The 26,562-nt window shown below is 41.6% G+C and overlaps 1 protein-coding gene across 1 annotated transcript in view; it reads right to left on the minus strand.

Annotated features, from left to right (window-relative positions):
* Positions 1 to 26,562, minus strand: part of LOC145392712 (uncharacterized) — a 152,384-nt gene that overhangs the window by 17,694 nt on the left and 108,128 nt on the right. The window contains exons 7-8 of the mRNA XM_080267013.1: positions 25,381 to 25,545; positions 8,339 to 8,431 (exon numbers count right to left, since the gene is read on the minus strand). Of these exons, the coding sequence (XP_080123139.1) occupies positions 8,339 to 8,431; positions 25,381 to 25,545 (258 nt within the window). The remainder of the gene's footprint in view (positions 1 to 8,338; positions 8,432 to 25,380; positions 25,546 to 26,562) is intronic.

A 26,562-nucleotide genomic window follows, 5' to 3' on the forward strand; every position in this document is an offset into this window, starting at 1 on the left:
TAATCTTTTCTCTCCGTTGGGCTCCTCCGATCACAACCTTATTACCTTAACCTGTCCTATCACTCCGGTACGGCCTGTGGACCCTCCAGGGAAACGTCATCTGTGGCATTTTGGAGCCACGGACTGGGAGGCCCTCAGGCAGTACTTCTTTGATTTTCCATGGAATGATTATTGCTTCCATGGCAGTGAGCCATCTGAATGTGCCTTGCGCATTATGGAGGTTATTCTCTCGGGCATGGAAGCATACATTCCTTTCTCATATCCTTTGACTAACACAAGAAAGCCTTGGTTTAATCACGCTTGTTCTAATGCTGTCCGCAACAAGGAGAAGGCCTACAAAAGGTACCGGAGCCAAACCACCCCTGAATCACATCATCTTTACGTTTCTGCCTGGAATCGTGCTAAGTCTGTTCTTCGCTCTACTAAAAATAATTTCATCCATACTAAATGCTCTCAACTCTCCAACTCGAATTCTTCCCGCTCCTTCTGGCACCTTGCCAAAAATCTTTCTAACAACTTTACCTCATCATCCTTCCCTCCTCTTTTCTACTCTGATGGTTCTGTAGCTATTTCTTCTACTGAAAAAGCAAATCTCTTCGCACAGACTTTCTCTTCCAATTCCACCTTAGACGATTCCGGTGCTGTTCCTCCATCACTTCCCCCCTCTGACTTCCTCATGGCTGACATTAAAATTTCTTCATTGGATGTATTTTCTGCCATCACTGGCCTCAGTACTAACAAGGCATATGGGCCTGATGGGGTCCCTCCTGTTGTTCTCAAGAACTGTGCTTCTGTGCTTACACCCTGCCTAGGCAAACTCTTTCGCCTTTGTCTGTCAACTTGTACCTTTCCTTCTTGCTGGAAGTTTGCTCTCATTCAGCCAGTCCCAAAGAAGGGTGACCACTCCCAACCCTCCAACTATCGTCCAATTGCTTTAACGTCCTGTATTTCAAAAGTGTTCGAGTCAATTCTTAATAGAAAAATTTTAAGGCATCTTTCCTATCACAACCTTCTCTCCGATCGTCAGTATGGGTTCCGTCAGGGACGCTCCACTGGCGATCTTCTCACCTACCTTTCAGACTCTTGGTCATCCTCCTTTCAGGACTTTGGCAAAAGCTTTGCCATTGCACTTGACATCTCAAAGGCTTTCGATCAAGTCTGGCATAAATCTTTAATTTCCAAACTGCCCTCCTACGGTTTCTATCCTTCTATCTGTGCCTTCATCGCTAGCTTCCTTTCTGGTCGTTCTATAGCCGCTGTTGTAGACGGCCATCGTTCTTCTCCTAGATCTATCAACAGTGGTGTTCCTCAGGGCTCTGTCCTATCACCAACTCTCTTCCTTTTATTCATCAATGACTTTCTAAGCTGTACATCTAACCCTATCCACTCATACGCTGATGACTCCACCCTTCACCTTTCCATTCGGTTCCTGCAACGCCCATCTCAACAGTTACTTCAACAAACAAGGGATGAGGCTATGGCACACCTAATGTCTGACTTGGCTCGTATCTCTGACTGGGGTAAAAATAATATGGTCGTCTTTAATGCATCTAAGACTCAGTTCTTACACCTATCAACCTGACAAAATCTTCCACAGGTATACCCACTAATGTTTAAAAATATTCAGCTTAATCCTGCATCATCCTTGAACATGCTTGGGGTTTCATTTACTCGGGACTTATCTTGGAAAGATCATATTACATCTCTTGTAAAATCTGCTTCCAAGAGATTGGGTGTGCTAAGCCGACTCCGCTCTTTCTTTACCCCTGCACAATTGTTGACTCTATACAGGGGTTTTATCCGCCCCTGTGTGGAGTACAACTCTCATGTGTGGGGAGGCTCCCCACATACAGCTCTTCTCAATAGGGTGGAGTTAAAGGCTTTTCGTCTCATTAACTCTCCTCCTCTTACTGACTCCCTTCAACCTCTGTCTCTTCGCCGCACTGTTGCATCTTTATCTCTTTTCTATCGCTACTTTAATGGTCACTGCTCCTCTGAACTGTCTGCATGCATTCCTCCACCTCTACGACGGGCGCGTAGCACCCGTCTGGCAGCAAACTCTCATCCCTTTTCTGTCCAACTCTCTAATGCAAGAGTTAACCATTACTCCCAGTCTTTCATTTATACAACAGGTCAGCTCTGGAACTGTCTCCCTCTGTCTGTATTTCCTGCTGCCTATGATCTCCAGTCTTTCAAACGCAGTGTGTCCAGGCATTTCAAAATGATCGGATCTTGATTTTGGCTCTCTATTGTATTTTGTTTTTCTCTTGGAGGGAACTGTTACTGCGGGCTCATGGCCTTTGGTTCCTTCTTCCTCGCATTTAAAAAAAAAAAAAAAAAAAAAAAAAAAAAAAAGGTCATTCCCCCTGTCCCCCTTGTTCCTTCACAACATGGATTCAGACCATTGCACTCTACAAACACCTCACTGATCAATCTCACACAACAAGTATTGGATGTCACTGACTCTGTTACACCTGTACGATGCACATTTTTCACAACAATAAATAGTAAAGACTGATGCTGTTCCCCAGTGCTAACTAATCATCAAGATATACAACACATCCCTGATTCAAACTAAACACCAAGATAAACAACACAAACATGAAGAAAACCAAATCCTGGTTTGTCAACTATTTGTCCTGCAGACAAGCACATGTTACATTCCAGGGCAAGTCATCACCAAAATGAAATTTCCCTAATGGAGTTCCCCAGGGCTCCAGTCTCTCACCCACATTCTTCAACCTATACATGCATGATATTCCCACACCCCATTCACCCACGAATATTTCAACACCCCATCCACTCACCAATATTCCCGGACCCCATCCACACACCAACATTAACTCATATGCAGATAACACCACCATAACAACCACACAGTACATCGCAGACACGCCTTGCACAATGCAAGAGGACAACCTAACACACTGCTGTCTTGGTCTAGGACAACAGGATGACAATTGCCTCACCCAAATCCACCATCACACTCATCACCAGCAGTAAACATGAATACAGGTACTCCCCCCTTATTACACCTAAAAAATGTGTTCCACACACACCCTCCACTAAGATCCTTGGAGTGACATATGACACTGGAGTCACCTTCAAGACATCAAAAGGTGATGCATCCCAGACTCAATGCACTCAGGGCAACTACAGGGCCAAACTCTGGGCAACAAAACAAAACACTCTCCTTACTGTACACACAATACATTAGCTCAATGACCTATACCTCCCTGGCAAGGGCTCCCATCCTATCTAATACCCATTTTAATACCTTGTAAATAATACAGAACTATGCCCTATGCTTCACCAATGGCTGTACCAAAACCACTCCCACAGCTCGCTTGCATTCTGAAACTGAAGTCCTCTCTGTTGCAAGGTACCTTGACATGAGAGGCACACAATTCTATGCAGCAGTCTGTGCCAATATACAACAACCCTGTCACTATGTGACAGACAGACACACACACACACACACACACACACACACACACACACAGCAAACCAAAGCATATTAAAAAAAAAAATCATCACAAACATTATCATCAAACCCTCTGCAACAATATTTCATCTCCAGACATTCCAACATTAACAGTGAAGAAACATCTACATACCTGTACTTACTTCACATGCAGGAAAATGCAACATCTTTATTACAACACTATTTTACAAACCTTCCCTCTTGACATCAATTCATTGGAGGTGTCCTTAACCCACCCCGTCCCGACGACGTATGGGTACGTTGCAACGATTTGCATTTGCCAGTCCCGGCGACGTACCAGTACGTCGTGCAATTGCAATGTGCATAATTTCGACAATTTTCAAATTTCGCGCTTGATTTGCGGTACGTACCCTCGCCTGACCTTCCCCTACCTGCCACCAGGCGGGGACACTCAGCGACCCCGCGCGACCCGCGCTAGCCCGCCACTCGTCCACTCACCTGGTAGCCACGGTCCTGCTCAGACATGGCTAAGAGAGGTCTCTCAGAGAGCGAGATTCAAGTCGCCCTGGACACCTTTACCGGCGACAGTGATTCCCCACTGGATGACGAGGAGATGGACAAAGATTATGTGCAGCCAGAGGAGGAAGAAACCACCAGCAGTGACGAGGAAGTTCCGTCACCCAGGAAGCGGCAGTACGTGACTTACCGTGCTGCTAGAGAGGGGCAGGAGGCAAAGAAGGCACGTGGTATATCATATCCCTATCCCCAGCGTGCTTTGGAAGGAGAATTCAAGGTCGAGGACGAGGACGAGGACGGAGCCGTGGGACGTGCTGCCACGTGGTATGGACGGGAGGTCATAACACATTGTGGCCCAGAGCGCACACCACGTCGTATGACCAGGTATGGGCCTAGCATTCTGTTTGGGGAGCTAGGAAGTCAAGTGGAGGGAGTGGGGAGTGAAATGGAAAGTCCTGAGATTAGGGAAAGTGAGAGTGACGTGAGTGAGTCATTGCTCTCCCTACGTAGTGTGAGGCGGCAGAGTGGATCACGTGGGCCAATGCGGGTGCGTTCATTATCACGTGGGGTTGTGAGGGAGGGGGAAGGTGGGGAGAAACCACTCCAAAGCACGTCTTATGCTCCCCAATATCCCCTAACACGTGGTCGAGCAAGGTTGCGTCAGAGAGCACGTGGTGTGGTAATGGAGGGGGAAGGTGGGGAGGAACCACTCCCCAGCATGTCTTCTGCTCCCCAATATTCAACTATTTCATCCCCACAGCCCCCTAATGTTCCTCAAGGCCGTAAGGGTAAGGGAAATGGAAAGGGTAAAGACAGAGGGAAGAGGAGTGACAGTGGGGAAGCCCTCCGTACTCCTTCTCCCCCACCTCCCCAACCAGGATCTCCTCCCCACCCAGACGAAGGTGGTGATGGGGACGAGGGATTTGTGTTGTGGGATTGGGAGGATGGGAGTGATTTTTCTCCCCTCATTCACCCCTTCACTGAGCAAGGGCGATCTGGCTGCATTGCACCAGGTATTCACAGTAATTCCACCAGGTTGGATTTTTTCCACCTGTTTTTCAGTGAGGCATTCGCAGATCAGATCGTTTATCAAACAAACCTGTTTGCAAGCGCCCAGCGCCTAGAAAGTGAAAGATTGGGAACAAGGAGTAGGCATTCTATGATCTATGATTACCCTGTCTCCCTTCCAGAAATGTTCTTATTTTTTGCCCTTGTCCTTTTGATGGGTATTATAAGAAAGAATAGAATTCCTGCTTACTGGACTAGGGACCCTGTTATGTTTACCCCCATATTTGGTCAAGTGATGAGCCGTAATCGGTTTCAACAAATTCTAAGTCCCCTCCATTTTTATGATGCTCATGACCCTGCAAATGCAAACAACACTGACAAAATGAGGCGAATTCGGTTGGTCTTTGATCACCTCAGGCAAACCTTTCGATCCTCATTCTATCCCTATAGAGATCTCGTCATAGACGAGAGTCTCGTGTTGTGGAGAGGCAATATTTCATTCAGACAGTATATACCCAGCAAAAGGCACCGTTTTGGGTTCAAGATCTTTGTTATGTGTGACTGTAGGACCGGATACGTGCAAGACATAGTCTTGTACACCGGTGCACAGACAGACATAATAGAAGATCGAAGTACTGTATAGGACTTTCGGGAGCAGTGGTAAAGACGATGATACAAGACTACCTTCATCGCGGTCACGTTCTCTACCTCGACAACTGGTACACTAGCCCTCTTCTTGCTCGTTATCTTCACACACATGAAACGGGAGTCTGTGGAACCGTAAAGGTGAACCGGCGTCACATGGTCAAGGTAGGGCGGAAACTTGCAAGGAGTGAGGTTGTCTTCTTCAAAGCCAACAACATCCTTGCAACAATGTGGAACCACAACAGAGAAGTAAGCCTCTTGTCCACGGTTCACCGCCCCTTGATGCACTGTACTGATTCTGTTGATTACCATAGCGAGAGCAGGCGTCGTGTTTGGAAACCTGAGTGTGTAATGGATTACAATATAAACATGCGCCTCATGGACCAGTCTGACTCCATGATATCGACGGTAGAGTGTGCCAGGACAACGATGAAGTGGTATAAGAAACTGTTCTTTCACTTACTAGATATCACTGCTCTGAATTGCCACCACCTTCACGCCATGACCACAGGAGTTCAGGAAACATTTGAAGGGTTTGTGAGGGAGCTCACAAGAGAAATCTTTGCTAAGTATGCTGTTGAAAGGCCCCAACAACGCCCCCGCACTGCCCCTATTACCCAGAATCCCCAGAGAATATCCGGCTGCCATTTCCCCACTCCTATCCCTCCCCAGCCCAACAGACCTAGGCCCCAGCGCAGGTGTCACGTGTGCAGTAATTCCCAGGTGAGACTCACGACACAGAGGAAGGACACCCGCTATGAGTGCGTGCAGTGTGACGTGGGTCTGTGTATTCACCCATGTTTTGCTGAATATCACACGTTGCTGCACTTTTAGCATGGTGTGAATGCGAAAGGACGCTGAAATTATGAGGTAAATGCGACAGACAGACGCTCAGTGAAATTATCAGTCATGTGGATCTCCAAATATTAGTATAAAGTGATTACGGGTAGAACATAAGTGAAAACATTGGGTGTAAGTATATAAATCTGCCCTAAGTTGAAACTTACATAGAGAGGGTTGTATGATGCGATATTCTGTCGCTCAGTGCAATAAATACGGCCCGTTATTATATAATTATTATTATGTGACATTCTTACGGGTATAATATAAGTTCAAATTATTGTATATGATGATGTATATTCTAAGTCAAATATTCATAGCGTGTGTATAAAGATAAGATTTCCTGACGCTCAGTCGAATGAATAAGGCACGTATTAGTTAAAATAAAAGTCAGCAAGTGATAAAGTGAATAATTAGTATATAAGTGTGTGAGTGAATTAGTATATAAGTGTGTGAGTATTATGTATGACGAAACATTCCTTGCGAGGGTATTTTCAGGCGATATTCTCACGCTCACTTGAATAAATAATGGCAGTAAGTATGTACAGTGCATTCTAGGGGTGTAAACGTGTGTAATGTAAGTGGGAAAATATAATTGGAGTGAATAAATAAAGTAGATGATGAAACACGAGTGTTTGAGATCGTGGTTGCTACGTGAATATGCGCTAGCATATCGCTAAATGCCCTCGTAATGAATGAAAATAATTGAAAACCTTTACAGTGGTGGAGGAAAGGTTCTATGTAAAGGGGAAAATAATTGGAAAGTGATAAAACAATTTGGTATGCTGAAATACGAGTCATAGCGAGTGCGCTTACTAAGCTGATGTGCGCTAAACTTATGCTGCATGTCATCATAATGAATGAAAACATCTGAAAACACTTACAAACAGTTGTAATTGGTAAATTGTCATTGAAACAGAAGTATACAAGTAGAAAAAATGATAGGTTGACTCATACCAGAAACTTAGCATATAGCATGTTACGACTCGGACCACTCTCGCTATGCTCGCGCGATGGTACAATGCTTATTTTTCATATATATGTGTCTGAAATCCATTATATTGTTACTGTTATTGTTTATTAGTTCAAATTCAATAAATGTAGAGGTGTTGTGTGTTGTTTCTCCCATTATTCCTTACCATAGAAAACGTAAACGCATATCCAGCCCATTACAGAATACGATACCTGCGGGGGGAAACTGCACCTGTACAGACCACTTACAGACCGCAGGGACCACTTTCTTTATAATTTTCCTTCGTTTCTCGACCTAAGCGGAAGTTTTAGCAGAAAAAAAAATTTTCCAAAAAGGCTCGGGACTGGGGGATGTCATAGGTGCGGAAAGCCTCAGGACGTGACGGGTTAAATAAAGATGATCAAGTTCACCTTGCTAGGTTTAGAGCTGGACATCCCCCAGCTTTATTCAGCTACCAGCTTATATTTCGGGTTGGGTGGAATTACAGATGACATGCCCAGCTTGTAGAATAGGCCTACACAATACCGTATAATACGCATAATATGGAGCACTGCACAGCACATGCCACACTAAGATGCAGACACAATATCAATGGTGTAGGGAACCTATGGGACAACCCCATAAGGGTGGTTGCTTACCTGTGGTCAATAGGTCTACTCAGTTAGACAAACTGGGCTTAAGCAACAACAACATTGCCATGGCAATAGGCTCTCTTCAACATTATATTATTAGTTCACCCACCACGTCCTGAATGTGCAAAGCTGCCCAACCACAACTAGTAGGTACAAGCAGACTGCTACAATTCATTCATTCATTCAACCAGAACAATAGATCTTAGAAAACATTGTATACTTTTGATGCAATTTATCTGAAGTAGCTGGAATAATGGCTTGAATCCCTTGGTCAATCACCTGTGCACTAACAACACAACTATCACCACCAACGTGTTCAAGGCTGCCTGTTCTCCTACCCTCCTCCTTTACCTCCTCACACACTGCTATCACCTGCAAAAGGGAAATGAGGCTTAAAATTAAGGATGACAAGTGCCCAATATGCCATAAAGTAATATTTCCGCATTATGATACAGGAAGAGAACCGCTGTATTCTGCTTATATTATAGTAGCTTATCTGTTTTCATTTCTTTGTACCTCATTTAATATGTCAGAGCAAGAGCTGCAACAAAATGTACACTACATACCATCCCACACAGATTAAAAAATATAACTGTAGTAGTTTCATTACCAGCACTTTATACTTCTCTAATATCATCATCAACACGACAGTATTACCATCCTCATCATCATTTTCATCATCATCACTTTCAATATCTGCCATTGTCACAATCACTGTCATTATGTATCATCATCACAATCACTGTCAGTATCTATCATTGTCATCACTGTCAATATTCTGCTCTTCATCATTATCATAATAATCATCATCACTGTCAAAATCCTCATCATCATCACTGTCCATATCTTCCTCCCCTCCTCGTTATCATCATCATCACTGTCAATATCCTCCCTCTCCTCATCATTATCAATGTCAATATCCTCCTCCTCGTCTCTCTCATCATTATCATCATCATCATCCCTTTGGGGTGGGTACATATACTTCCAAAAGGTACCTGAGAAAATACTATCACATGACCATACGAGTAAAACCAACACCGAAATCAAATGAAGAGAAAGAACCATCTCAGCAGTAGCTAATTGGCATCACTAAGCAGCCAGTCCTCACTGTAAGTCACAGATATGTTCCAAAATATCTCAACTTTTTTACACAACTAGTACTGTAAACTGTGGGGAAACTGGCTAATCAGCTTTTGGGTAAAACGAGGTGATTTCACCATGAGGCCAATAATTCCAGTTCAAAGGCCCATAGCTCCCAAACTATTGCATGGATTCAGTTTCCGTTGGGCTTATGTTGAGGAATGCCGACCTAACAAGGTCATGCGAAGTTTTGATCCTCTGTGGCAAAAAAAATTTCATTGAAGAAATGAAGGTGTTTAGTGAAAATTTTCAGCATTTATTGCATCAATAAAAACTGGGAAAAGAAAAATTTTTCTATTTACCCATTAATTACATGTTTCAGGTTAAAAGTGATTCAGAACTGTTTGCACTGTCCACACACACCACACACACACACACACACACACAGAACAAACTAGTATCCTGCCATGCACTCATGCAATAAGAGTCCCCCTGACTAACTTTCCAATCATGAAACCATCAGTGAAACAATGATGGATGCTATCGATGTACAGTTGTGGACATACCAAGCAGAAACACCCCATCCATCAGCAAGGTAGTGCAATCCTCTCACATATGGTAATACTGATAAGTACAGTATGGAACTTCACCAGATTTTGTTCAGTGGCTAGGATGAACCGAACACTGTGGTCATTGCCACTATATGCAGTTGTTGGTGGTAATACAATACATAAGCAATGTTCATCCAGAAAAAATACTGATAATAGCATGTCATGATTATGGGAAGTTTTTAAAATTATGTCACACAGTACACATTATGAATGACGCGGATTTCATAAGTAGGTTAGTTTTGAGTCATGAACCATGCAACAGTTAACAATTCATCATATTAGACATAGTTATCACCTTCCCCACAACTGTCAATGAACAGAAAGTTATCGTGATGCCCATCCTTCCTGGCATGAACCTGATGTTGGTAGACCTCTGAAATAGAAGCAAGTTTACTACATACAGGAGGTGGTGCCACAGGAGGTGACAGGGTGGAGGTGGGGTACCTGGGAGACAGGATGAGGATGATGAAAGGGGCAATTGTGATCGAACTTGGGGCCAGAGGACAGGGATGATGGGCAGTAGTGGTCGAACTTGGGGCTAGAGGACAGGGTTGACCTTGGGGGTAGAGGACAGGGGTGTTGAGCAATAGTGGTTGAACTTGGGGCTAGAGGACAGGGGTGATGGGGTAGGGGGCAGTGGACTTTGGTAGACAACAGGAGCTGCAGTGGGATGGACCTATTACACAGTGATGACTGGGCCAAATCATTGTTTTATGGGGAATATGGAATTTTATGTCAGACCATGCAACATGTTGCCACGTGTTATAACTAACCGTCATGGTTTGCAACAATTCACAACACACTTTCCACTGGGTGGCTCAGTAACCCCGTATTATGAGTATGGTGATGATTTGTTGTACAAAAATATGACACGTCCCTACAGTTTGTTGGATGTTACAGCTGTTGTTGTCATTGTGATTGGGAATTACTCTTATTGCTAAAGCAGTATCAACATGGATGACGACTGAAATTGCAAACAGAGTAGGGATAGGGCTATGTAGATTTTTCTTTATCACCAATTAATATGAACAGTCTGACAGTAATGGTGGTTCCTATGGTTCTCATTAATATCTGTAGGGCACAGATATAAAATAAAGGTGGATTTACTTAACCCAGGTTTATGTTAACATTTTCTGTATACCATGTTTGGCTCTTGATTTTACACATTGCCAGTGGTTGTTAGTTATATTTAGGTTCACACTGAGCAACTGTCATATGCCCCAAGCATTCCTCCACAAATCCTTGAGCCAGTAATGGTGGAACAAGGTTGTAATGTCTGAAGTTAAACAGTCCAAGCATGGGCATATTGGATCAATTGTGCCATTAGTCGCTTGTATAAAAATGCAAACACACGCATTATCTGCAGTGTGGTTTGTCATACTAAACAACTGAGTAGCATTCACACTGTATGAAAGGGACAGGATAAAGATAAAAATGAGTATTGGAGCCAAGTCAGCTTTTGTTTATGATTTGGGCATCCACGTCAGGCTATCTCAGATGAAGGGCGCATACTGACGAGCATCATGCAGAACCTGAAAAAGATTGAAATGCAAGTATTCCAAGTGCTGCAAATAAAATACATGAATGTTTATGGAAACCAAGGTAATACAACGTGAATGTGGCAGCAGATGATGGCAACTGTAGGCATGTGTTCCACATTTTCTTGACTTGTGAAGCATTCTGCCACCCCTATATAATTACCATACATTCCAAAACACACACACACACACATACTGGTATATAATGTGTATGTGTGTGTGTGTGTGTGTGTGTGTGTGTGTGTGTGTGTGTGTGTGTGTGTGTGTGTGTGTGTGTGCTTACCTAGTTGTTCTTACCTAATTGTATCTTTACAGGAATAAGTCAAGTTCGTACTGTCCTGTGTCTTAAACCATTTTCATCATATATCCCTTTAAATTTATGAATTGTTTTGGCACACACTATTTCATTCGGTAGTGCATTCCACTGATCAATTGCCCTATTTGGGGAACTAAATTTCCTTACGTCTTTATCGCCTCTCTTTTTATGCATTTTTTTTGCAGTGTCCTCTTGCTGATGCTTCCCCACAGGTTATATATTCATTTATGTCTACAGTATTTGCTCCTTCCTGATATGCATTTACATAGCATAATCATGTCTCCTATTTTCCTTCTCTCCTGTAGTGTTGGCAGATTCAGTTTTTCTAGTCTTTCTTCACAGCTTAGATCCCTTAAGCTTGGTACCCATCTTGTAGTGGCCCTTTGAACTTTTTCAATCTTATTTATGTGTTTCTTGAGTTGAGGATTCCAGACTACTGATGCATACTCCAAGGTTGGTCTGATGAAAGATGTTATTATCTTTCTCAGCATGTCTGCATTTATGTAAATGAATGCTATTCTCATATTTGCAAGCAGTTTATACATGTTCCGTATCTTCTCACTGATGTGGTCAGCTGGAGGTAGTCTGTTATTGATAATCACACCTAAGTCCTTCTCTCTTTCTGATATGTGTAAGGTTTTACTTCCTACCTTATAATCCCAATCCGGTCTTTTCCCACTTTTACCAAGCTTGATTACATGACACTTGTCCTCAATGAATTCCATTTGCCATGTACAGTATTACTCCATTCATGAAGTTTATTTAATTTTTCTTGTAGCTTCTTAAAAAAGTCTGTGTTAGTAATTCTCCTTTGTATTTTTGCATCATCAGCAAACATATTTAACTAGCTTTCATTTCCAATGTTGCTATCCATGTCATTTATATACACTAAAAACATAACTGGTGCCAGCACTGAGCCCTGTGGAACTCCGTTAGTCACATCCCTCAATGATGAGTAATTTCCCCTTAGTACTGTTCTAATTTCCCTTTTCTGAGAAAATCTTGCATCCAACAGTACAGTTTGCCTCAGATTCCTCCTTGATGGTACAGTTTCCATAAAAGTCTCTGGTGCAGTACTCTGTCAAATGCTTTCTGGAAATCTAGATAGATACTGTCCATCCATCCTTCTCTTTTCTGTAATGTTTCTGCAATTCTGTCATAGCGCCTTAACCCTATCAGGTTTCTGGGTCGTTCACATTATGTCTGTGCTAGGGTCAGCCATTCCCATGCTGACCAACATCTGCGAAGTGCGATATTTTTCTTTGATCCCTCTGTGTAAATACACTTTTCATGCTAAAGTGTTGGTTTTGGTTTCAATTTAAAGCTGCATGGTTGTACTCTGTTGTAGTATGTTAAAAAAAGAACAAAGAAAATAAATGTCAAAATGACGAGTTGAAGTTAGGTGAAAACCAAAAATTTTATACCTTGCCATAGAAAAAAGCATATGAAAAAAAAATAAATAATAATAAAGATATGCAAATCTGGTTTAAACCACACAAAACTACAATAAATTACCTTTACAATGATGTATAGATTATGGTAAGTTTAGCATTTTACTGCATGGTAAAGTGAAAGGAAAGAGATGTACGGTACAATATTTAGTCTTGGCCACATATTCGTTTCGCAATCGTTTTCTGTGATCGGTCAGTGTAAATACACTTTTTATGATACGATGCTGGTTGTGGTGTTATTTTAAAGCTAAATAGTTGTACTTTATCATAGTATGTTAAAAAAAAGGAAGACAAAGAAAATAAAAGTCAAAGTGCAAGCTGAAGTTAGGCAAAAACCAAAAATTATATACCTTGCTGTAGAATACAGTAATATTCGCCAAGAATAAAGTGATAAAGAAACAATGCCATAAGTCACACCAACTGTGCAGTACCCGCCACACATAGAGCAACAATTCCGTGATATCATGCTCGAGTCTCTTTGTAATGTCGCGTAAACGTGATTTATGGTGAATATTTTACAAAAGTTTATTAAAATGACGATCAAAGGCATCATTGGCATCTCAGAGGTTGGATTTGAAATGACAATCAAAATCGTCATCGGAATCTCAAAGGGTCAATAGATTAGTAACACATGATTTTCCCTTTCTGAAACCAAATTGCCTTTCTGTTATGACATTGTGTTCTAGGTGATTTACCCAAACTTTTCTTATCAGCTTTTCCAGTATTTTACTAACAACACTGGTTAGTGATACTGGTCGGTAGTTGAATAGATTCTGTCTATTCCTTTTCTCGAATAAGGGAGCAATGTTTGCTTTCTTCCAAATACCAGGTAGTTTACCTTGACCCAAGGATTCCTTGAATATTAAAGATTATGGTCTACTTAACTCCTTTGCACATTCACGTAGCACCCAACATGAAATTTCGTCTGGACCATTTGCTTTTCCTTTGTCTAATTTATTTAACTCCTCCTGTACTTCTTTTTCTGATATTTGTATATCTGGTAATATGTTTGGGCATGCATGTTCCATATCATCCCCCTCAAAATTATTTTCTTCCGTAAAAACTGATTGCAAATTCTTAATTAGTGCTTCACAAATATCTTTCTCTTGTGTATAGAGGATCACTTCATCCGTAAGGGATTGTATTTTATCTTTTACTTTGGTTTTGCTTCAGATGTAGCTGTAAAATAGCTTCGGTTGATCACTACTTTTGTTTATGATGTCTTCCTCAAAGTATTTTTGGGCTTCTCTCCTTATTCTTGTATATTCATTTCTCTCCTGTTTATAGGTGTTATATCCCCTCTCACTATTGTGTCTTCTGTATTTATTCCACAACAAGTCTCTTTTTTTCTTCTGATTTTTTACATTCTTTATTAAACCATTTCTTTATTTTCATTTCTGTTCCTTTGTGCCGAGGGATGTAATTCTGGATTCCTACTGCATAAAGTTCACAGAATTTTTTTATATAACACTGATTGTTTACATTCTTTATTAAACCATTTATTTATTTTAATTTCTCCTTCTTTGTGCTGAAGGATGTAATTTTGGACTCCTATTTCATAAAGTTCACAGAAATTACTACATATAACATTTAAATAGTGTCCTCTGAGCCCTATTTCCCAATATATTTCTAAGAAGTATTTCTTTAGGTCATGATAGTTGCTCTTTTGTAGTTACGGCTCTTTTTATAACTTTCATTACTGTTAACTATGTCATATGCAATCCTGACGTTGCAATTTAATACTGCATGATCACTTTTGCTGAATGGAAGGTGATACACAATATTATCAGTATAATTTTCTTGCCTAGTAAAAATAAGATCTAGTACTGATGGTACATCATCCTCTTTTTCTTGTACTTTTTTTTACATGATGTGTTAGGAAGAACTCCTGCACAAGGTCCAGGAGCTTTTGGTCCCAACAGCTTTTCTGGATTTTTATATCCAGAGTATTCCAATTTATATTTTTACTGAAATCTCCAGATAGTATAAGTCTTTCAGATTTCTCCTCTCTTCTACGTAGTAATGCTCTTAAACTCTGAATTGTGCTCTCTGCCAGGTCTTCATATTTGCCTTTTTCCCAAACGTTTGATCTAGGAGGCATGTATAAATTTGCCACAATTACTTTCCCTTCAGATGTACCAATCTCTACGGCAATCAGTTCTACCTGTGAGGGCATATCTAGTTCTATTTCTTTGACTTGCAGATTTTTCTTTGTTAATATTATAATTCCTCCTCCTTTTTAAGTTCCTATCTCTTCTCACTGTATTCCTCTAGTTTTAGGGTACCCTTTGATATCCTTGGTGCTAAATTTGTTTCAGTTCGGCAAATAATATGTGGTTCCTTTTCTTTGATATAAGCATTCATTTCTAGAAATTCCGCTACCATTCCATCTACATTACAGTACATCAACCTAATCATCTTGTTTACATACTTGTCATGACTTGGGTCTACTACCTTCCTCTTTTTTTATTCCCTCCTGTTTATGTACCACTTTTGTACTTGCAATCTAATTATCTATTGACTGCCAGACGCCTTAATCCTGTACGGGGTGGCCACAAACAAATCATCTCCACGTCGCCCTGTCCCCCGCCATTTCACTGCCCTGCTCCCAACTCACACCCCCCTCTCTCATATACCTCTCCACCCCATCCCTCCATCTCATTCTCGGCCTCCCCCTCCCTCTTCCCCCCTCCACCTCACTCACATACACTCTTCTCGTCAGTCTCACCCTCCATCCTCTCCACATGGCCAAACCACCTCAGTGTGTTCCTCCTAACACTTCCTATCACATCCACATCCACACCACAACGCTCCTTTATATCCTTATTTGTCAGCCTGTCTCTCCATGTGACTCCACAGGCTCCTCTTAAATAACTAATTTCCACTGCTCTCACTCTTGACTTGTGTCCGTCCAACAACATCCAAGCTTCACTTCCATACATTAGAGTTGGTATCACAATACTGTCATGTAGTAACTTTTTCACTTCCATGCTCACTTTCCTGTTTCTTATCACTGCTTTCAAGCAACCAGCAACCTTTCTTCCTTGTTGTACTCTTTCAAGCACTTCACCCTCCAAGTTTCCATCCTTACTCATCACACTATCCAAGTACTTAAACCTACTCTCATTTTCCATTTCCTCACCATCCAACCTCACTGAACATTCACTGACTTCACCTCTCTCAAAGACCATCACTTTACTCTTCCCTGCATTCACCTTTAGATTCCGTTTCTTACACACTCTCCCAAACTCATCCATCAAGCCTTGCAGCTCCCCTTTGTCTTCACTTAACAACACAGTATCATCTGCAAACAAAAGTACAGGGAGTTTCCAAACACTACCCTCTCTCACTAGTGCCACTCCAGCATCCACTGCCCTACCTTGTACCTCTTTTATTACCCCATCCATGTTTTTTTTTTTTTTGTGAGGAAGAAGGAACCAAAGGCAATGAGCCCGCAATACTGTTCCCTCCAAGAGAAAAACAAAATACAAGAGAGAGCCAAATTCAAGATCCATTAATTTCGAGATGCCTGGACACACTGCGTTTGAAAGACTGGAGATCATAGGAAGCAGGAAATACAGACAGAGGGAGACAGTTCCAGAGTTGACCTGTTGCATAAATGAAGGACTGGGAGTAACGGTTGACTTGCATTAGAGAGTTGGACAGAAAAGGGGTGAGAGTTTGCTGCTAGACGGGTGCTACGCGCCCGTCGTAGAAGTGGAGGAATGCATGCAGACAGTTCAGAGAAACAGTGACCATTGAAGTAGCAATAGAAAAGAGATAAAGATGCAACACTGCGACGAAGAGACAGAGGTTGAAGGGAGTCAGTAAGAGGGAGAGAGTTAATGAGATGAAAAGCCTTTGACTCCACCTTATTGAGAAGAGCTGTATGTGGGGAGCCTCCCCATACATGAGAGTTGTACTCCACACAGGGACGGATAAAACCCCTGTATAGAGTCAACAATTGTGCAGGGGTAAAGAAGGAACGGAGACGGCTTAGCACACCCAATCGCTTGGAAGCAGATTTTACAAGAGATGTAATATGATCTTTCCAAGACAAGTCCCAAGCAAATGAAACCCCAAGCATGTTCAACGATGATGCAGGATTAAGTTGAGTATTATTAAACATAAGTGGGTATACCTGTGGAAGATTTTGTCGGGTTGATAGGTGCAAAAACTGAGTCTTTGATGCATTAAAAACAACCAGATTATTTTTACCCCAGTCAGAGATACGAGCCAAGTCAGACATTAGGTGTGCCATAGCCTCATCCCTTGCCTGTTGAAGTAACTGCTGAGATGGACGTTGGGGGAATCGAATGGAAAGGTGAAGGGTGGAGTCATCAGCGTATGAGTGGATAGGGTTAGATGTACAGCTTAGAAGGTCATTGATGAATAAAAGGAAGAGAGTTGGTGATAGGACAGAGCCCTGAGGAACACCACTGTTAAGAGATCTAGGAGAAGAACGATAGCCGTCTACAACAGCGGCTATAGATCGACCAGAAAGGAAGCTAGAGATGAAGGCACAGATAGAAGGATAGAAACCGTAAGAGGGCAGTTTGGAAATTAAAGATTTATGCCAGACTCGATCGAAAGCCTTTGAGACGTCAAGTGCAATGGCAAAGCTTTCGCCAAAGTCCCGAAAGGAGGATGACCAGGAGTCTGAAAGGTAGGTGAGAAGATCGCCTGTGGAGTGTCCCTGACGGAACCCATACTGACGATCAGAAAGAAGGTTGTGATAGGAAAGATGCTTTAAAATTTTTCTATTAAGAATTGACTCGAAAACTTTTGAGATACAGGATGTTAAAGCAATTGGATGATAGTTAGAGGGTTGGGAATGGTCACCCTTCTTTGGGACTGGCTGAATGAGAGCAAACTTCCAGCAAGAAGGAAAGGTACAAGTTGACAGACAAAGGCGAAAGAGTTTGCCTAGGCAGGGAGTAAGCACAGAAGCACAGTTCTTGAGAACAACAGGAGGGACTCCATCAGGCCCATATGCCTTATTAGTACTGAGGCCAGCAATGGCAGAAAATACATCAGCTGAAGATTTTTTAATGTTAGCCATGAGGAAGTCAGAGAGGGGAAGTGAGGGAGGAACAGCACCGGAATCGTCTAAGGTGGAGTTGGAGGAGAAAGTCTGAGCGAAGAGATCTGCTTTATCAGTAGAAGAAATAGCTACAGAGCCATCAGAGTAGAAAAGATTGAACAACCTTGAGACATGACACATCCCTGTTTCAACCCAACTTTCAAAGAGAAGAATTCACTCAGTTCACCATCCACACCCACTCCAGCCTTAGCACCATCAAACATACTCTTTACAGCATTCAACAACTTCCCATCTATTCCATATATTAATACTTTCCACAATCCTTGTCTATCCACCCTGTCATATGCTTTTTCCAAATCGATGAAGGCTGCATACAGCTTCATTCCTTTCTCTAGAAACTTTTCCACTAAAGATCTAAGAATGTATATCTGATCTACACAACCTCTTCCCTTCCTAAAGTCTCCCTGTTCTTCTCCAACTAATTCCTCTGTTATTTCCCTAACTCTGTCTATAAGTATCCTACCATACACTTTTCCTATTACACTAAGAAAACAAATGCTCCTATGATTACCACACACTTCTTTTTCCCTTTTTCCTTTGTACAAGAGAATAATTATACCTGACTTCCAATCCTCCGGAACTCTACCTTCCTCCCAGGCCAATCTGCACATCTTCCACATCCATTCTACTACTATCTCTCCCCCATGCTTCAGCATTTCATCACACACTCCATCAATTCCTGGGGCTTTCCCCAATTTGACTTTCTTCATTGCTTCCACAACTTCTATCCTACTGATTTCTTCCTGTCTTCTCACCTCCCTCCTTCTCCCAGCCACTTATACACACATTACTTCCATTCTCTATGTTCAACAATTCCTTAAAGTGTTCTCTCCATCTGCTCACTTTTTCTCCCTTCTCCGCTAGCAAGCTACCATTTTTATCTTTTACTCCCCTACTTCACTGCCACCCTGTCTTACTCTCTTCACCTCTTTCTAGAACATTTTCTTTCAGTCCCTCCACTTTACACTCAATTTCCTTCCAAATTCCTCATTCACTCTCTTCTTACTCTCTCTTACTAATCTTTTCACCCCTCTCTTTCTTTCTACATATAACTCCCTTCTGCCTCTCAGCTTCTTCCACGCCCCTATTTCTCATCGAATCATTGTATGCTTTCTTCTTTTGTGCCACAGCCTATCTCACCTCTTCATTCCACCATGCTGTTCCTTGCACCCCCATCTGTCTTCTCTTCACCCCACACACCACATCACATGCTGCACATATTTCTTCAATGAATATCTCGCACACATCTTCCACATCCCCCAGCTGCTCCAATTCATATTTACCCAATCGTTCCTCCACTTCTCTCTTACAGTATATTCTGCCTTTTTCTCATCCTCTACTAAGCTTTCCACTCTCCTTGCAACTACTCCTTCCTCCCATCCATCCCTTCTTTTATTTCTCCATCTTACTTGGATCTTGATTCTTGCCATCACCAAGTAGTGGTCAGAAAGTCCACTCCCCCAACCTCTATAAGCTCTTGCATCCATTACACATCTTTGCACCCTTTCATCCACACACACACATAATCAATCATTGCCTTCCTTTCATTCAGTTCACCATCCACCCTTCTCATCACTCGCCATGTACACCTGTGGATCATTTTGTGCTTGAAGAGGGTATTGGCTATCACCAACCCCCTCCTGGCACAAATGTCCACTAACGCACTGCCATTCTCATCTATCTCAGCAGGCACACCCCACTCACCAAATATTCCATCCACCTTCACATTCCCTACTTTACCATTCATATCACCAATCAAAAACACTCTCTCATTCCTTCCAAACTTTTCCATGCACACTTCCACATTTGTCCAGAACTCTTCACTCACTCTGCTTGCACGATCTTGCGTTGGCGCATACACGCACACAATCGCCCACATTTGTATTCCAACTTTCAATCTTACCCACACAATCCTTGAGCCAAGTGATCCATACTCTCTTATGTTTTTCTTCCATCTTTTACTCACAACAATACACACTCCTTCTTTTGCCCTCTCATTCTCACCTACTCCTGCACATATACCCCATCCATACGCCCAATCTCTCACACTCTCATCTCTCCATTTAGTTTCAGTTACTCCACATACATCCACTCTCGCACCCTCAAACACCCGGACAATCTCTCTCTCTTTCACCTCATCATTCACACCCCTTACATTCCACATCGTGAACCGTACCATGTCCTTTGTCCGGTCCCTGGTCGTCATCTTTTGGTCAGTCCTTGTCCGAGGCTTCTTGTTCGTCGTTTTAGTTAGCTGTTTTTTTGGGGAGGGGCAATAACCCTCCGTCAACCCTTTTAGTCGCCTCATACGACAAGCAGTGGTACTGGGGGAGTATTCATGAAAACCCCCCTACCCCCAGGGGAGTAAAAAAATGTGTTCTTCTCTTCCTCTGATCTTCCCTCATTCTTTGTTTTTGCCTCCTCCCTCTTCTCTTTTAGTAATCCCAGTTCCTCTTGAATTAGGCATCTTTTTATCAATATACTTTTGAATTCCTCTTTTCCCACAAGTTTGTTTCCATTTTTTTTAGTATCTCCTCCACAATGTTTACACTCTGGAAGGTTACTTTCAGTGGCCTTGACTTATTTCTCTCAAATTTCCCTAGCCTTTTATGTTCCTCTATGTCTTTACTACAGATTTCCTCTAATACTTCCTTCAATATGCTCATTACATTTGCCATCTTCTTTTTTTCTCTCAAAATCTTATTTTTTTATTTCTTCCTCCTCTATACCAGTGATTACTATAGATTTGTTGATGTCTGTTGAATCTTTGACCAATTTAGGATTGTTTTGGATTATTTTCTTCACTTCCTTTTTAATGTTCTTGAAACTCTTGTTTCAATGTCTTTCTTTACTTTCACCATTCCGGGATATGTGGTTTCCACATCATTTTTGTAGCTTTGCATCGCTTCATTCACCTGGGTTATCTTCTCCTCAATATCACTACTATGATCTATCAAAGTGCTTGCCTGCCTTATTGTCTCTGTATCATTTCCGAACTCTTCCATAATACTCTCATGGTAGACAACTGTGCTTGTCATTTCACTAATCTTCCTTCTAAGTATACCCACCTCAACTAAAAACTCACCTATTGTTGTGTCTTTCTTGTTAACCTCGTTTACTAATTTTTCATTTTCCTCCTTCTGCATGTGCAACTGCTTCTTAATTTCATCCATTTCACACTGAAATGCCTTCTCTAATCTGTACACTCGTTCTACCAGCTGATTGTATGTGTCCATTTCCACAAGTTCCTGGTAAAAATCATCATTCTGCTTTCTATCTTTATCCCTTTTCTTAACTCCTTCCCAATTTACTTTGCTAAAGATGGTGGTCATCTTGTGGTACTAAGAGAAAGATTCTACTTAAAGTTTTGCATTCCTGTACATCGCAGACAAAACAGTAAACACTAAACAGCTGATATGCTTGTTCGGCGCATCTGCACTACTTTTTTGTATTATGTTATTGGAATAACACTTTTACTTTAACTTCCTCTTTTATATTAGAACACCATTTAGTTGGACCTAGTACAGAGCTTGACTCATATAAAGATACTTTTTAGGTATGACCATTTGTGGCCGAGATTGGCCATGTGTGAAGCGATGTGTGGTACTTCTTGCCTCTCTCACGTCTAGTGTGTGTGTGTGTGTGTGTGTGTGTGTGTGTGTGTGTGTGTGTGTGTGTGTGTGTGTGTGTGTGTGTGTGTGTGTGTGTGTGTGTGTGTGTGTGTGTGTGTGTGTGTGTGTGTGTTGGAATGTACTGTAATTATATAGGGGTGGCAGAGTGCTTCACAAGTCAAGAAAATGTGGAACGCATGCCTACAGTTGCCATCATCTGCTGCCACATTCATGTTGTATTACCTTGGTTTCCATAAACATTCATGTATTTTATTTGCAGCACTTGGAATACTTGCATTTCAATCTTTTTCAGGTTCTGCATGATGCTCGTCAGTATGCGCCCTTCATCTGAGATAGCCTGACGTGGATGCCCAAATCATAAACAAAAGCTGACTTGGCTCCAATACTCATTTTTATCTTTATCCTGTCCCTTTCATACAGTGTGAATGCTACTCAGTTGTTTAGTATGACAAACCACACTGCAGATAATGCATGTGTTTGCATTTTTATACAAGCGACTAATGGCACAATTGATCCAATATGCCCATGCTTGGACTGTTTAACTTCAGACATTACAACCTTGTTCCACCATTACTGGCTCAAGGATTTGTGGAGGAATGCTTGGGGCATATGACAGTTGCTCAGTGTGAACCTAAATATAACTAACAACCACTGGCAATATGTAAAATCAAGAGCCAAACATGGCATACAGAAAATGTTAACATAAACCTGGGTTAAGTAAATCCACCTTTATTTTATATCTGTGCCCTACAGATATTAATGAGAATCATAGGAACCACCATTACTGTCAGACTGTTCATATTAATTGGTGATAAAGAAAAATCTACATAGCCCTATCCCTACTCTGTTTGCAATTTCAGTCGTCATCCATGTTGATACTGCTTTAGCAATAAGAGTAATTCCCAATCACAATGACAACAACAGCTGTAACATCCAACAAACTGTAGGGACGTGTCATATTTTTGTACAACAAATCATCACCATACTCATAATACGGGGTTACTGAGCCACCCAGTGGAAAGTGTGTTGTGAATTGTTGCAAACCATGACGGTTAGTTATAACACGTGGCAACATGTTGCATGGTCTGACATAAAATTCCATATTCCCCATAAAACAATGATTTGGCCCAGTCATCACTGTGTAATAGGTCCATCCCACTGCAGCTCCTGTTGTCTACCAAAGTCCACTGCCCCCTACCCCATCACCCCTGTCCTCTAGCCCCAAGTTCAACCACTATTGCTCAACACCCCTGTCCTCTACCCCCAAGGTCAACCCTGTCCTCTAGCCCCAAGTTCAACCACTATTGCTCAACACCCCTGTCCTCTACCCCCAAGGTCAACCACTATTGCTTATCACCCCTGTCCTCTAGCCCCAAGTTCGACCACTATTGCTTAACACCCCTGTCCTCTAGCCCCAAGTTCGACCACTATTGCTTATCACCCCTGTCCTCTAGCCCCAAGTTCGACCACTACTGCCCATGATCCCTGTCCTCTAGCCCCAAGTTTGACCACTATTGCCCCCTTTCTCATCCTCACCCTGTCTCCCAGGTACCCCACCCCCCTACCCTGCCACCTCCCGTGGCACCACCTCCTGTATGTAGTAAACTTGCTTCTATTTCAGAGGTCTACCAATGTTAGGTTCACGGGAGGGAGGATGGGTGTTATGATAATTTTCTGTTCATTGATAGCTGTGGGGAAGATTTTTTTTTTTTTTTTTTTTTACTACAAGGAAGAATGAATCAAAGTCCAGGAGTCCACAAACCATTCCTTCCAAGAAAAAAACAAAAACAATACAAAAGAGAGCCAAATTCAAATTGATAACTATGGCTAAATTCATGAATTATTAACTGTTGCATGGTTCATGACTCAAAACTTAACTACTGTACTCATGAAATGTATGTCATTCATAATAAATGCCATTATGTAGAGGGTGTATTGAGTGACATAATTTTTAAAAACTACCATAATCACGACATGTTATTATCAGTATTTTTTCTGATGGAACATTGCTTATATAATGTGTTACCACCAATAACTGCACATAATGGCAATGACTACCACGTTCAGTTCGTCCTAGCGACTCAACGAAACCTGGTGAAGTTCCATATATATCAGTGTTACCAGAAGCGGACAGCATTACACTGCCTCGCTGGTGGACTGGGTTTTTCTGTTTGATATGTCTGCAACTGTACATGGCATAGATCCCACTGTATGGCAGCCTAGACTACCTAAGCCTACTTATAATCCATTGTGTATGATATGTTGTGCATATTAAAACAATAATGTATATTATAACAATAATAACAACAAATAGGTCGTGAAGAAATTACCCCATTGGATGGGGTACTTAATAAAATACAAAGAGGTGGCTAACGATGAGGACTTACTCTAAAAGAAATGTGTGAGAATCTCCTTAAGGTTTTCTAACAAGTTTAATGTAAAATGAGTGATGTACAGTATCCCAGAGGACACAGCTCAAATCACAGTCAACTGCTTTCATGAGATGCTGAGACATCATTATTCAACAACTTTTTAAAGTTTATGACCAACAAGACAGGATGTGGGGTGAATGAGGCAAAGATGAGTGGAAGGGAATGTGCAAAGGAAGGAAGAAAGAGAAGAAATGTAAGGATGAAGGGAAATAGAGGGTGTGGGAGGAATGGAAGGGTGGAATGTGAGAGGGAAGGAAAGGTGGAATATGAGAGGTAAGGAAAAGTGGAATAAGGGCAAAAGGGAATGGCAGAATGTGAGGAAAAGGTGGAATGTGGGAAGGTGGACAGTGGGGAAAAAAGGAATGGTGCTGACAAGTTCTCCTAAGATATTATAAATCTGAAGTGATAGTAAAAAAAATAAAAGTTACATAAGGCATAACCATACTGCACAGTTTCAACAGCCTGAACTTCAACTGTATCCTATATAAAATTATAGGAAGAATATTAACAACATCTAAAATTACCTCAACAAGGTCCAAGTTTGACCAAAGCTGTTGTATCTTCACATCCAACCATTAGCTAATCCATTATTGCCCCATCAGGAGCATGGAGCCTTCTCAGTCCAGACATTTAAGGCATAAGTGACCAGCTGCTGACCTCTGAGGAGCATTACACAAGCAAAATAAACCCCAATCACCCCTTGGAATTATTACCCTTTAGCCACAGCCAGCTGAATTACTTTGATTTACTACACCACCAGAGGTCTAAAAAGCTGAATAAGAACAACAAGGCTAAACTATATACATCAGTCTACAGCATGAAGGCCCACCCTTGATCTCCCCCTTGTGTGCATCTGTGGAGTAATTATATATATATATATATATATATATATATATATATATATATATATAATTACAAAAAAAAAAAAAAAAAAAAAAATTATGAAGATATAATTTTTCCACAGGAACAATTAACAGCTAAATCAAGATATGCTGTGTTCCATGCTTGCATGGGTCAGCCTTTTTTTTTTTCACCTGATGGCTCTTTTTTGAGCTGCATGTTCTCCTGCAGCATGCCAGTTAAATCCTGACCTGGATGTCCTTTCTATGGATCTATTTGGGGGGGGGGGGAAATAAATAAAATAAATAAAAACATACTTCAGCAACAGTGAAGGCATTCGTGGCTGTCACCAAGCTGTCTATTGAAATGTCGTCTGTGAAGTGGCAGGTAACGAGGTGGTGGTGAAACAGCTGCTGTCTTGCACTGGCATCTGGCAGGTCAACTAGGTGGTACTCATGAAATCGTCCAGGACGAATCAGATCCTGGAGCACAGAATATTGCAGTAAGTCATGATTATGACAAAACTATTTATCAACCATGCAGTGTATAAAAGTATGCAACAACAATAACAAATAAAATGCATGGAAGAGGTTATGCATAGCATCCTGTGGAACAAGATGCTATGGAAAAAAAAAAAAAAAAACTGATTTGAATGTAAACAGCTCTGTAATGGTTTCTCCTGCTTTCTATGTAGACTTACCAGAAAACTGGAAATTTAATAAACTTTTACATGACAGCCTTAATAGTGCTGAAACAGAAGAATGAAGTATTTAAGTTGACAAAACAGATAAAGAAAGAAGACAGAGATATCAGAATTGGGCAGTGTGTGAAGAATGATCAAGGAATGGTAGTGGTGTACAGTGAGGATATAAGATGCTTGGAGAAAGCATTATAACCAGCTGATGAATACTGAGTTTGACTGGAACAGGGAAGGTTAAGAGTCAGTGGATCCAGTATTTGGCCCTTGACTATTGAAAGCTGCTGCTACTGTGATCAGGGCAAGTGGCAAGATGCAGTTAGGGAAGGTGGCAGGTGCATCTGGGTTGACTGCTGAAATGTTGAAGGCCTCAGGATGTATCATTTATAAAAGCTCCAACATGCCTGCATGTGTTGACTTTGGTCACCTAATGAACGGATCTTGAATATGGCTCTCTGTTACCTCATTTTTGTTTTTTCTTGGAGAGAACAATCTTGTGGGCTCCTGGCCTTTGGTTCCTCTTTCCCTGCATTCAGAAAAATAAATAAAAAAATATTAATAATAATAACGCCTTCCCATATTGCGCAAACTCTGGCAGCCTCCCTATTCAGTCCCTTATCCCTGAGGTTACACTCTATGACCTCATCTCAGGTCTTTTTTGGTCTGCCTCTCACAACTTGATGCCTAACGTTCACACTTTTCACCTTCCACATCCTACTGTCATCTTCCATCCTCTCAACATGCCCAAACAATCTCAATCACAACACCAATACATTCAAGTCCCATCCTTCCTCTCAGCTCT

This window comes from Coenobita brevimanus, chromosome 23 (genome assembly GCF_032717465.1).
Source record: "Coenobita brevimanus isolate Jiangsu-jjx chromosome 23, ASM3271746v2, whole genome shotgun sequence".
In the NCBI taxonomy this organism is placed as follows: domain Eukaryota; kingdom Metazoa; phylum Arthropoda; class Malacostraca; order Decapoda; family Coenobitidae; genus Coenobita; species Coenobita brevimanus.